The following is a 14582-nucleotide window of genomic DNA, read 5'->3' as shown; positions in this document are numbered from 1 at the left end:
TTCAACTTAAAGTCATCAGCTACATTAGCCCCTAACAAGAGAGTCAGCCTGTTCTTTGATGCTTTGAAGCCAGGTATTGACTTCTCCTCTCTAGCTATGAAAGTCATAGATGGCCACTTCTTCCAATATAGAACAACAGAACAAAACACTACCCTGTCTTGAGACATGCTAACAATCTTTTCTATGTTTTAGCCCATTGTTGCAGCCATTGTGTCAGTCCATCTCATTGATGGTCTTCCTCCATAAGAGTCAAAGTATAACCTTGAGTATATCCCACCTGAATTTGGAGACCATCTCAAGAATAGATTTGATGCATTGAACAGTAATGACTAAAGACCAGATGAGTTGTGGGATGACATTAAGGGCATCTATATCTATATATATATATCTCTATAGATATGTGTGTGTGTATATATATATATTCCATATATATATATAAAGAAAGAAAACCCTATGCGGCAGAGTTTTATTCTGACACACATGAGGTCATCATGAGTAGGAGCTGATTCAACAGCAACTGGTTGGTTGGTTGGTTGGTTATGCTGGCCAGGCACAGTTTCTCTGAGCAAAGCAGGGGATTGACTTTTATGTAAGGTTTTGGGGAAGTGTGGAGTTGAGAGACTGGTAGGCTTTTAGACATGGGAAGTGATTGATACTAGCTATAGGAGCCTAGTCCCTTGGGTGAGACTGTTGTTGATTGATTGGCATTCAGAGCATTTTCACTGATGTCATTCTCTTCCCTACAGGCTGACTTTAGAAGTGAGAGCTTCTCTTTTCCTTATTGATACTGTATACGAATGAGATTTGCTTGTAATTTTCATTTCTCCTGCTGGATTTATCAGATTTCACACTGATAGTGTGACTTACCTGGGTCCTACAAACCTCATAAACAGCCAGGCAGTGTTTCGTTCTGTTGTACATAGGGTTGCTATGAGTTGGAACTGACCCGATGGCACCTAACAACAACAAACAGCAAGAAGTCTCGTAACATGAGTTGGAGTATGTCCCACTTTTCCTATTTTTTGGAGGGTTTGAGTAACTTTGGAATTATTTCTTCTTTGAATGTTTAGTAGAATTCACTGGGAAAGACATATTGGCATAGAATTTTATTAGTGGGAGTTTCTTTTTTTAATTACAGATTTGATATCTTTAATGGCCATGAGACTATTCTAGTTATTATATTCTCTTAAATCAGTTTGAGTGTTATATTTTTTCCATGAATTTATCATTTTGCCTAGATTTTCAAGTTCTTTTTTTGGCGTAAGAGTCTTTATAATAGCCTCTTAACTTTTTAATAATACAGCATCATAGTGATGTGCCACTTTTCTTTCCCTATTTTGATTATATGTGCCGGCTGTCCCTCTCTCTCTCTCTTTCTCCATCAGTCAGAGGTTGTCAATATTATTAGTCGTTTAAAAGAACCAACTTTTGCTTTGTTGATCCTCTATGTTGTATGTACATTTTCCAGTTCATTGATTTTTTTCTGTATTATTTTTTTCCTTCTCATTTCTTTGGGTATATTTTGCTGTCATTTTGTTTTCTAAAATCATGAGATAAATTTTTGGCTAATCATAATTTTCAGCTTTTCTTCTATTCTAATATCTAGCTATCCATTTATTACCTATCTATCTATCTATCTGTCTATCTACTTACCAGTGATTCTGAAGATGGTGCAGAATCAGGAAAACTTTTGTTCTGTTGCACATAGGGTCCCTATGAATCAGAGCAAATTTGACGGCACCTAACAACAACAATCTATTTGCTATAATTTCTCCTTTAAGTACTGTTTTAGTTGCATTCTATAAGTTTTGATATAGGCTGCTATATTTCATCAGCTCTAACATGCTTTTTATGGTAAGATGCTTCATTATATTGTTTACCTCCAAGAAAGAAAAACCACTACCACTAAAACTATGATTTTCTTATCACTTAGAATTTGTACTTGATACTTGTTAAAAGTGCTATTAGACTTTAATGTACGTTTTATTATATTATACTTCTATATGCTCAACAAAGGGAAAATATAAATGAAATGAATTGGATACAGTTTTTCTAAATTTTTTTCACATCAAAGTCCAATTCCTCTGAATCATTTTTCAGCCTGGAGTCATTGAAGCCCTTATTTTCTGTACAACATTACCCTGTCCCGCCAGATATTTTTGATGCAGCATTTTTTGAAAGAATCCTTAGAGAAACTATTAGTATTAGGCCTTCAAGTGGCTCCCAAACCATTTGGTTCCTAGAGCTAAAGAGTATTCCAGTACGGTCTTTGAGATTTTCTCTCAAACCACTGATACCTATTCTTCAAGTTTTTACAATGGTGCTTCAGATATTTGGACATGTGCAGACAGTGGCATATATGACACAACCCAACTTTGCTGACGTCAGTTGTGAGAAGGCATTGATTACAGGAAATCCCAATTAGAGAGACGCAAACATGTGAAAAAAGATATGCATCCTCAAATGAATAAATATGTCATTTCATTATAATTTAGTTCAAAATATTTTCTGATTTCCATCACTATTTGTTCTTGGGCTTATTGGTTATTTATTTATATAACTTTATGATTTTAATTGATGAATGTTATTTTTAATAATAAGCATCTACCATATACTTAAAGTTACAGATTTTTAATCTTTGAAACAAGTATTCAAAAACTGTAACATTATCCCCATTTTGTAGATGAGGAAATAGAGGATAAAAGGAAGGAGTAGCTAGCTCAATGTCACATAGCTAGTAAGTGGTGAACACGGGACTTAAACCCAAGTCTGTCTGGCTGGAAGTCCACACTCTTTCTAACGCACCTCTGTGTTACCTCTGTATCATTTCTTAGGATATTTAAAGCAGATTCTTCACAAACTGTTTCACTCAGAGTACAAGTCAGCTTTTAGATGGGACTATTTCAGGGAATATTGTCACAAATATTTGCCCTTGGGATATAAGTTAAAGGTATTCTGAATGTGCCTAGGGATAGATATGGACTTTATCCTCATCAGTAATTAATTGTGACCTGTGTAAAATTCTTTTGACAGCTAAATACAAGAATGTTTTGATTTCTAAGTATCATCAGCATTTCTTTCCATGAGTGAGATTAAAACACTCAGAGCATCATAATGATTACACTTGGCTCCTCTCCCTGAGCTTAGAGAGAAATGAGCCATCTCGGTTCCCGAGGTCAGAGTCTTGGGGGAGACGGATCAGTGAGGGACAGTCTGCTTCCTGTGGACCGAGATTGAGGAGCAAGAAGTAAATAAGGCTGTGCTGTGGGCATTGCACGGAGCAGAAAGGTCATTAAGCGATTGAGTCCTAATTTACCCCAACTCCTTCCTCTGGAAGCCAGGGACCTGGAACACTTGTCCATCAGAATCCTTTCTATGCCACCTGCATGGTCCAAACCAAAACGGGGCACTTCAAACATTGGGTGCTTTAAAAAGAGAAGGGTAGTTGATTTGGAGGTTCTGTGGATGAAACAGAAAGCTTGTAAGAGATGTGATGGTAATGGCTGCCCTTGGACCAAGTGAGGCATCAGGTTCGTGGAAAAATCTAGTTTGACTTGTACAGTTTCAACTTGCCTTTTTATAGCCTCTAAAGAGCTTGCTGTAAGAGAGTGGGCTGTCTGTTGTCTATAAATGTTTTATGTTTATTGTGAATTTTATATAAGTTATGAGTGTTTTATTGTCAGTCTTCTTTCTCCCTCAGTGTTGAGCTTGTCCTCTACATTTATAAGGGTACATTGTTAGCTTTTAAGATTCTTGTCTCACTTGGATCAAAAAAAAAAAAGTCCAAACAAATAAACCAGTTGCTCTAGAGTCAGTTTCAACTCATGGCAACACAATGTGTATCAGAGTAGAACTGTGCTTGTAGGATTTACAATGGCTGATTTTTTGGAAGTAGATCACCAGGACTTTCTTTCAGGGCACCTCTGTGTGGGTTAGAATCACCAACCTTTTGGTTACTAGTCGAGTGCTTAACTGTTTGTGTCACCCAGGACTTCCAGTTTGATCCAGGATTATTTAATTAGTCTGTGGCTTAGTTAATTAACAGAAATTATCTGTTTAATCTCATTATAAGAAAAAAAATCAGGTTTCCTTTTCCTCTTCCTCTTCAAAAAATACTATTATTATTTTCAGTACACGTCCAAAAACTGGTTTATGAAAGAATGTTTTCTAGATGCCCAGAAAGGGCCTGCCATTCTAATAGCTGTATCACTACTTACCAGTCAGTACTTAACCGGTGCCAGTTGCCATCGAGTCAACTCCAACTCATGGCAACCCCATGTGTGTTAGAGTAGAACGGTGCACCATAGAGTTTTATATATATATATATAGTACTTTAGATGAAGGTTTACAGAACATATAGTTTCTCATTAAACAGTCAGTACACATATTGTTTTATGGGATTGGTTAACAACCCCACGACATGTCAATACTCTCCCTTCTCGACCTTGGAGGACCGCCATAGGGTTTTCAATGGCTGATCGTTCGCGAGTAGATCACCGACCCCTTCTTCCGAAGCACCGCTGGGTGGACTCAAACCTCCAAACTTTCAGTTAGCAGCTGAGTGCATTAACCTTTTGCACTACCCGGGGACCCCTGTCAGTACTTGACACAGTGTCAATTCTCAAACGGTTTGTTAAAGAATAAGTACTAAAGAGGAAAAGAACAAGAGCTTATAATGCTTTCCCTATTTATTGCTTCTAGTATTTACGTCTCTCTGTATCTAGAATTTAGAATTCTTTCAGTCAACAAATATTTATTGAGTAGCTACTATATGGCAAGCATTATGCTAAACAAATAAACAAACAGCCAGTTGCCATTAAGTCAATTCTGACTCCTGGTGACCCCATGTGTGCAGAGTAGAACTGCGCTTGATAGGGTTTTCAAGGCTTTGACTTTTCAGAAGCAGATCGCCAATCCTTTCCTCCAAAGCACCTCTCGGTAGGTTCAAACTGTCAACCTTTCTGGTTAGTAGCCGAGCACTTAACTGTTTGTGTCAGTCAGGGACATATGCTGAGTGCTGGAAATTCAACTGAGAGCAAGACAGACCATTTCTCTGTTCTACGTGAAGCTCACAGACTAGCAGAGGGAAATGGACCATTAAGCAAGCAATTATAGAGTCATATTGCTATGAATATACATCACTGCAAAAATAGTACTACTAGTAGGCTAGGGATCTCTTCCTTTTTGTACCTCTTTTCCTATATGGAAATACTTTGCTCCAGAGAAAGGTTTCCCAACTCCGGCACTTTTGTCGTCTTGGGCCAGATAATTCTTTGTTGTGGGGACTTGTCCTGTGCATTGTAGGATGATTAACCGCATCCTTGACCTCAACCCACTAGAGGCCTCTACCACCTCATCTCCCAGTTGCTACAACCAAAAATGTCTCCAAACATTCCCTGGGGGGCAAAATCACTCCTGGTCAAGAACCCCTGTTTTAGAGGCATGGACCTGTCAGGGAATAAAAATGTTCTAATGAAGCTGAAATTCATTAGGATGGCTAATGTTATTTTTAAATCGCACTTTTTCTTGAGAACCATTGATGTGTTTTACCTCTATTTTTGCTTTTAAAATTTGTGCTTCTGTGTTCTCTCTCCTGGTTTGAAGGTAAGGGTGGGAGACATTGTGAAGGCCATCAATGGGCAGTTCCTTCCTGCAGACATGTTCTTGGTTTCTTCCAGGTGAGTTATATTAGTGGACATTTAAGGAACTTCTATTCTGAATTAGAAACTTTAAGAAAAACAAAGGCAGAAGCCATCTTCCTTTCCTCATGCCTTTCACTGTCCTTTCCATGATTTTGTATAGGCATACCTTGGAGATATTGAAGGTTCAATTCCAGATCACTGCAATAAAATGAATATCACAATAAAACAAGTTACATGAATTTTTTTGGTTTCCCAGTGCATATAAAAGTATGTTTACACTATACCGTCGTCTAGTAAGTGTGCATTAGCATTACGTCTAAAAAAAATTGCACATACCTTAATTTAAAAATATTTTCTAGTTAAAAAATGCTAAACATCATCTGAGCCTTCAGTGAGTTATAATCTTTTTGCTGGTGGAGGATCATGCCTTGATGTTGATGGTTGCTGACTGGTCAGGTGGTGGTTACTGAAGGTTGGGGTGGCTGTGGCAATTTCTTAAAATAAGACAATAAAGTTTACCACATCAATCGACTCTTCCTTTAACAAAAGATTTCTCTTTAGCTTGTGATGCTGTTTGATAGCATTTTACCCACGGTAGAACGTCTTTCAGAATTGGAGTCAATCCTCTCAAACTCTGCCACTGCTTTATCAACTAGGTTTATGTAATGTTCTAAAATCCTTTATTGTTGTTTTAACAGTATTCACGGCATCTTCACCAGGAGCTGATTCCATCTCAAGAAAACACTTTTCTTCCTCATCCATAAGAAGCATCTCATCATCCATTAAAGTTTTATCAAGAGATTTCAGCAATTCAGTCACATCTTCAGGCTTCACTTTTAATTCTAGTTCTCTTGCTATTTTCACCACATCTGCAGTTACTTCCTCCACCGAAGTTTTGAACCCCTCAAAGTCATCCATAAGGGTTGGAATCAACTTCTTCCAAACTCCTGTTAATGTTGATATTTTGACCTCCTCCCATGAATCATGAATGTTCTTAATGGCATCTAGAATGGTGTGATGGTTATGATTGTGTGTCAACTTGGCTAGGTCATGATTCTCAGTGTTTTGGCAGTCGTATAATGTTGTGATGATTTCGCTGTTGATGATCACCCCAATGATGGGATCTGCTGTGAAGGGCTCGAGGGGCTTTTGCTCATTCTGGATCCTGAAGCTGGCTCCTGTCCGTCTGACCTCTGGTTCTTGGGACCTAAGCTAGCAGCTTACCTGCACTTTTCCCTGCCTATCTTGTGTTTCATTAATCTTCACAGCCTGTGAGTAACAGCCCTGCTCTCCGGCCTGTCATTCTCGGGTTTGCCAGCCCCTGTGGCTACGTGAATCAAGAGAAGCCTCTTTCCTGACCCATGGACTTGGGATGATACAGCCTGTACAACCTCGTGAGCCATTTCCTTGATATAAATCTCTCTTTCTATATATATGTATTTATATGCTTTACTGGTTTTACTTCTCTAGAGAACTCAGCCTAAGACAAATGGTGGATCCTTTCCAGAAGGTTTTCAATTTACTTTGCCCAGATCCATCAGATGATCACTATGTATGGCAGCTATAGCCTTACAAAATGTATTTCTTAAGTAATAAGACTTGAAATTCAAAATTACTCCTTGATCCATGGGCTGCAGAATGGAAGTTGTGTTAGCAGGCATAAAAACAACAGTAATCTCTTTATACATCTCCATCAGAGCTCTTGGGTGACCAGCTGCATAGTCAATGAGAGGTATTATTTTGAAAGGAATCTCTTTTTCTGAGCAGTAGTTCTCAACAGCGGGCTTAAAATATTCAGTAAACCATGATACAAACAGGTGTGCTGTCATCCAGGCTTTGTTGTTCCATTTATAGAGCACAGGCAGAGTAGATTAAGCATAATTCTTAAGGGCCCTCCCTAGGATTTTCAGAATGGTAAACGAGTATTGGCTTCAACTTAAAGTCATCAGCTACATTAGCCCCTAACAAGAGAGTCAGCCTGTTCTTTGATGCTTTGAAGCCAGGTATTGACTTCTCCTCTCTAGCCATGAAAGTCATAGATGGCCACTTCTTCCAATATAAGGCTGTTTCATCTACATGGAAAACCTGTAGTTTAGTGTAGCCACCTTCATCAATTATCTTAGCCAGATCTTCTAGATAACTTGCTGTAGCTTCTACATCAGCATTTGCAGCTTCACCTTGCACTTTTATGTTATGGAGATGCCTTCTTTCCTTAAACCTCAGGAACTACCTCTGCTAGCTTCAAAATTTTCTTCTGTAGCTTCGTCACCTTTCTCAGCCTTCATAGAATTGAAGAGAGTTAGGACCTTGATCTGGATTAGGCTTTGGTTTAAGGGAATGTTGTGGCTGGTTTGATCTTCTATCCAGACCACTAAAACTTTCTCCATATCAGCAATAAGGTTGTTTTGCTTTCTTATCATTCGTGTGTTCACTGGAATAGCACTCTTAATTTCCATTGCATTCACAATTTGGCTGTTTGGCACAAGAGGCGTAACCCTTAGCCTGTCTTGGCTTTGGACATGCCTTCCTCACTAAGCTTAATCATTTCTAGCTTTTGATTTAAGTGAGAGACCTGAAACTCTTCCTTTCACTTGAACACTTAGAGGCCATTGTAGGGTTATTAATTTGGTCTAATTTCAATATTGTCATGTCTTAGGCAATAGGGAGACCCGAGGAAAGGGAGGCAGACAGGGGGAACGGCCAGTCAGTGGAGCAGTCAAAACACATACAACGTTTAACTATTAAGGTCACCATCTTATCAATGCAATTTGTGGTGCCCCTAAACAATTACAATAGTAACATCAAAGATCACTGATCACAGATCACCATAACAGATATAATAATAATGAAAAAGTTTGAAACATTGTGAGAATTACCAAAATGTGACACACAGACACGAAGTGAACACATGCAGTTGGAAAAATGGTGCTGATAGACTTGCTGGATGCAGGGTTGCCACTAACCTTCAATCTGTAAAAAATGCAATATCTGCCAAGCACAGTAAAGTGAAGCACAACAAAATTATGTATGCCTGTATACCAGAGGTTGCAAACTTTCTGTAAAGGGTGACAGAGTAATTATTTTTAACTTTGTGGGTCGTGCAGCCTCTGTTGCAGCTATTCAACTCTGCCATTTTATCAAGGGAAGCAGCCATAGACAATATGTAAAAAATGATGTTCCTGTGTTTCAATAAAACTTTATTTACAAAAAAAGTCAATTCCTCTTCTTAATGTTTATTACCTTTTCTTCACTTACCCTGGATATATTTTCTTCTATCCTAATTCTTAGATTAATTCCATCCCTTCTACAATTTCTGTAGCTATTCAACTAAACTAAAAGAAAACTTTACATTTATTATGGCAATCTTAAGGAATCTTGGGAAGAGAGACAGGTTAGTTCTGGATCCATTCTTCAAGCTTCTTGAAAAGCAGTATACCAACACAATCTTTACTTTCTACCACTTCCTTCTATTGCCATTAATGTCAATCAACAAAGGAATTTACTGTTGATGATTCCTGTTTCCTCTTGGATTTGGCTAGGATTATGGGTTTGGCAAAGGAGCCCTGGTGGCTTAATGGTTAAGAGCTAGGCTGCTAACAGAAAGCTTGGTGGTTGGAACCCACCAGCTACTCTGTGGGAGAAAGATGTGGCAGTTTGCTTCCATAAAAGATTTACAACGGTGGTCCAAGATGATGGAGTAGTCAGACACTTCATAAAATCCCTCTTACAGCAAAGACTCGAGACAACAAGTGAATAAGATATAGATGACAACTTTGGAACCCTGAGCATCAAAGACAAGGCTGAAGAATTGAACTGAGCACCAAGTGGAAGGAGAGACAGTACAAAACCGTGGACATGGAGAATTATGGATCAGTGGTACCCTGCTAGCTGAACCTGCACAGTGTGGCCATATTGAGACAAAGCAAGAAGCATTCCCAGCAGAAACCCCCTCACCTCGTGCAGCCAAGCAGGAGTGACTCTGCATTCACATCCAGAGCCAGGGAGGAGTGCTTCTTGCCCTGCGAAAGTTGAGTGCACACACCTCACCCACTGTGCACACCCCAATCCCCTGTGCCAGAGGCCTGTGGGCCTGTGGGGACCCTTTCACCCCCCTTGCCTATTCCTCCTCTCCACACACGATTACAGTATGACAGCACCCACCACTGCCCCACCTTCTAAGCTGGGAACCTATGGACTAGAGTTACCTGCCCCATTGCTCAGCCACTCGTGCTGGGGGCCCACAGATGTGCAGCACCTCCTACTCCCTCCAGCAATCTGCACCAGGGGGCTGAGGACCAACAGTGCCTTCCACTCCCTCTGGCCACCCATGCTGGGGCCCTGAGGGCTGATGGTGCCTCCCACTTCATCTGGTCACCCATGCTGGGAGCCTGAGGGCTGGCAGCATCTCCCACTCCCTCTAGCTGCCCACACTGGGGGCTTGAGGCCGGTGGTGCTTACCACTCCCTACAGCCACCTGTGCCCGGGGCCTGAGGACTGGTGGTGCCTCCTCCTTCCTCCAGTAACCTGCACCAGGGACCCGAGGAATGGCTGTGCTGGGGGCCTGAGGACTGCTTCACACCCTCCTTCATGATGTGCTATAGTGGACAGGAGCACACCCTCCAACTGGGCACCTGTAGGCAAGCAACAGTCCCCCTGTCTTGCCCCCCAGTCACCCTCCCCTACAACTGGAGGCTTATTCCTGCTCCAGACACTCACACACAGCTCTGCCTGCCTGGGACCATTGGTGAGAGTTTCTGAACCACCCACTTAGTGACTGATGACCTGGGCACCCTCACCTTGACCACCTGGTAATTGACAAGGTGCACACACAACACTGAGCCAATGGCCAGGGAGAACACCTCCTGCACCCACAGACAGGTGGCCAGCCAGCCGGATACATCACCTCACCAGAAATGCCAGCTACATCCTCAGCAGCCTTGCAAGACGAGCAAACAGAGACCCGTGCTCACACACCCAGTTGCTGCTCCACCCACCTGGAGACAGGAGGTGAGAGCTTCAATGCAGACAGATTAGCCACCAGAGTAGCACACACACCCAGCCTTCTCAGATATATCAAAACAAAACAAAACAAAAATTCAGGATGCAGCAAATAAACATACAATAAATAAATAAATATAATAACTTCTTGATCCCTCGGAAACAATAGGCAACATCAAATCACATAAAGCAGTAGGACAAAACAGCCCCAGCAAGTGACAAAATAAAGAACAAGAAAACCTTCCGGAGGAAGAAATGATAATGGAGCTACCTGATAAAGAATTCGAAAGACAGGGATCTCCAAGAAAGAGATCAAGGAAAACACAGACAAAATCAAGGAAAGCATAGACAAAATCAAAGAAAACACAGACAAAGAAATAGAATAATTCAGGAAAACAATACAAGAAAAAAATGGCAAAATAAATAGAAACTTAGAAATCATACAAAAATAGCAACTAGAAATCCAAAAGATTAGCTATAAAATTTCAGAAATAGACAACTCAGTAAAAGGATATAGGAGCAGAATTGAAACAATGGAAGACAGAATCAGTGAATTTGAAGACAGATGCTTTCACACCAATTTGTTTGAGGAAAAATCAGAAAAAAAAAATGAATAAAATTGAAAATAGCCTAAGAATTGTGTATGACACCATAAAGAGGAAAAATTCGCACATGATTGGAGTTTCAGAACCAGGGAGGAAATGGAAAACACAGAGAGAATTGTCAAAGATTTGCTGGCAGAAAACTTCCTTAATATCATGAAAGACTAGATGATATCCATCCAAGAAGCTCAACGAACTCCATACAGGATAAACCCCAAAAGAAATTTACCAAGACATATCATAATCAGACTTGCCAAATCAAAGACAAAGAATGAATCCTGAGAGCAGCTAGGCAAAAAGGAAAAGTCACCTACAAAGGGGAACCAATAAGACTAAGCTCTGATTATTTGGCAGAAACCATGCAGGCAAGAAAGAAATGGGATGACATATATAAAACCTTGAAAAAAAATGCCAACCAAGAATTATATATCCATCAAAATTATCTCTCAAATATGATGGCAAAAATTAGGACATTTCCAGATCAACAGAAATTAAAGGAATTTTACAAGAAATATTAAAGGGAGTCCTTCCGATAGAGAACCAACAACATCAGACAATAATCTGAGATTAGGACATAGGACAGCATCAACCAGAAACCAACTCAGATAAAGAATTCTCAAAAGTGAAACAGAGCTAAACGGCTAAAAACAGGGAACCAGAGACATCAATCTGTAAATGATGACAACATTCAAACAAAAAAGGAGAAATAAATGGTGTAGTTACAGAACTTTCATATGGAGAAGACGTGAAGGTGGTATCAAGAAATAAAAGACTGGTTTAAACTTAGGAAGATAAAGGCAAATTTCAAGGTAACCATAAAGAAAGTTAACAAACCTACTCATCAAAAAAAAAAAAAAAAGAAGATAAAGACTGAGTAAACACAAAGTCGATAATAATGATAGAAATGAAAAGAAAATCCATGAACAAAAAGAACTCAGCACAGAAAATTAAGGGGAACAAAGAAACTGTCAACACTATAAAAAAGTACAACAAAATGACAGCAGTAAACTCATACCTATGGATAATCACACTGAATGTGAATGGTTAAATGCTCCAGTAAAGAGACAGAGAGTGGCAGAATGGATAAAAAAAATGACACATCAATATGCTGTCTAGAATAGACAAACCTTAGACACAAAGACATAAACAAACTAAAACTCAAGATGGAAAAAATATATCAAGCAAACAATAACCAAAAAAGAGTAGGAATGAGAATATTAATCTCTGATAAAATGGACTTAAGACAAAATCCACCATAAAAGATATCCCGTTTCCGTTGAGTCAGTTCCGACTCATAGCGATAAGGAATGACATTATACAATGATTAAAGGGTCAATCCTCCAAGAAGACATAGCCATAATGAATATACACACACTCAATGACAGGGCTCCAAAATACATGAACTCTAAGAGCATTGAAAAGAGAAATAGATAGTTCCACAATAATATTAGGAGACTTCAACACACCAGTCTTGGTGAAGGACAGAACATCTAGAAAGAAACTCAGTAAAGATACAGATTATCTAAATGCCACAATCAACCAACTTGTCCTCATACACATATACAGAACACTCCACCCAATAGTAGCAAAGTATACTTTCTTTTCCAACACACATGGAACATTCTCCAGAGTAGACTACATTTTAGGCCACAAAGCAAGCCTCAACAAAATCCAAAACACTGAAATAAATCAAAGCATTTTCTCTGATCACAACACCATAAAAGTGGAAATTAATAACAAGAAGAGCAAGGAAAAAAAATCAAACACATGGAAACTGAATAACACCTTGCTTAAAAACCACTGGGTAATAGAAGAAAGCAAAGATGGAATTAAAAAAATTCCTAGAATCAAATAAGAATGAAAACACATCTTACCAATACCTTTGGAACACAGCAAAAGGAGTGCTCAGAGGTCAATTTATAACAATAAACTCACACATCGAAAAAGAAGAACAGGCCAAAATGAAAACATTAACCCTACAACTCAAACAAACAGAAAGCAGCAAAAGAAGCCCGTAGTCTCCAGAAGAAAGGAAATAATAAAGATTAGAGCAGAAATAAATGAAATATAGAACAGAAAAACAATAGAAAGAATCAACAAGACCAAAAGTTGGTTCTTTGAAAGTATCAACAAAACTGACAAAAGTAAAGCAGGAGAGGAATCCAATAACCCAAATAAGAAATGAAATGGCTAAAAAAAAAGAAAGAAAAGAAATTAGATGGCTGACATTACAATAGAACCAACTGAAATAAAAAGGATCATAACAATACTATGAAAAATCGTACTCCAACAAATTTGAAAACCTACAGGAAAAGGACAAATTTCTAGAAACATGCTATCTATCCAAACTAACATAAACTGAGGTAGAAAAACCAAACAGACCCTTAAAAAAAGAAGGGATTGAAGAGGTAATAAAAAAACTCCCATAAAAAAAAGCCATGGCTCGAATGGCTTCACTGGAGAATTCTACCAAATATTCAGAGAAAATCTCACACCAATACTATACTATTTCAAGGTATAGAAAGGAAGGAATGCTCCCAAATTCATTCTATCAAGCCAATACAACCCATCTCTAGGGAAGATAGAAGAAAATGCAATCAGGAGGCATTTCAGGTACTGTAAATAATTTATTTCTTAGACTGTAGTACACAGACTCCCTGCAAGCAGTTAAATATTCAGCTACTAACAGTAAGGTTGGCAATTTGAATCCACCCACAGACACCTCAGAAGACAGGCCTGGCAATCTATTTCTGAAATGTCACAGCCATTGAAAACCCTATGGAGTGCAGTTCTACTCCGAAACACATGGGGTCACCATGAGTCAGAATTGACTTGATAGCAACTGTCTGTTTGTTTGCTATATATACATGAGCATTCATTTTATTGTTATTCTTAAAATGTAGCTATCCATTCTATAAACTCTTTTGTATGACATATGATATTTTTCACATACTAGTTATTGTACATTTTAACTCCAGAATTTCTATTAGCGATTAGAAAAGGATTTGGTTCCTTTTTTAAAAAAAAATTATTTATATCTCTATTGATATTCTTTATTCGATGAGGCATTGTTTTCATACTTTCCTTTAGTTCTTTAGAAATGATTTCCTTTGAACATATTTGACATAGTTGATTTAAAGTTTAGTCCAGTAAATCCAATGTTGGGCTTTCTCAGGGACAGTTTTTCTTGATTGCTTTTTCCCCCATGTGTATGGGCTATGCTTACTTGTTTCTTTGCATGTCTCGTAATTTTTGGTTGTAAACTGGACATTTTAAGTAGCATAATATGGTAATCCTGGAAATCAGATTCTCCCTCCTCTCCAGGGTTTGTTTTTTTTTT

The 14582-nt window shown here is 38.8% G+C and overlaps 1 protein-coding gene across 1 annotated transcript in view; it reads left to right on the top strand.

The window, feature by feature from the left end:
• The window catches only part of LOC101349662 (phospholipid-transporting ATPase IB-like), a 188367-nt gene that overhangs the window by 41440 nt on the left and 132345 nt on the right, over nucleotides 1–14582 (top strand). The window contains exon 7 of the mRNA XM_023740918.1: nucleotides 5605–5678. Coding sequence (XP_023596686.1) covers nucleotides 5605–5678 — 74 coding nt within the window. The remainder of the gene's footprint in view (nucleotides 1–5604; nucleotides 5679–14582) is intronic.

The sequence above is a fragment of the Trichechus manatus genome, unplaced genomic scaffold (assembly GCF_000243295.1).
Source record: "Trichechus manatus latirostris isolate Lorelei unplaced genomic scaffold, TriManLat1.0 scaffold00168, whole genome shotgun sequence".
Classification (NCBI taxonomy): Eukaryota; Metazoa; Chordata; class Mammalia; order Sirenia; family Trichechidae; genus Trichechus; species Trichechus manatus.
This window is presented reverse-complemented; position numbering and strand designations above follow the sequence as displayed.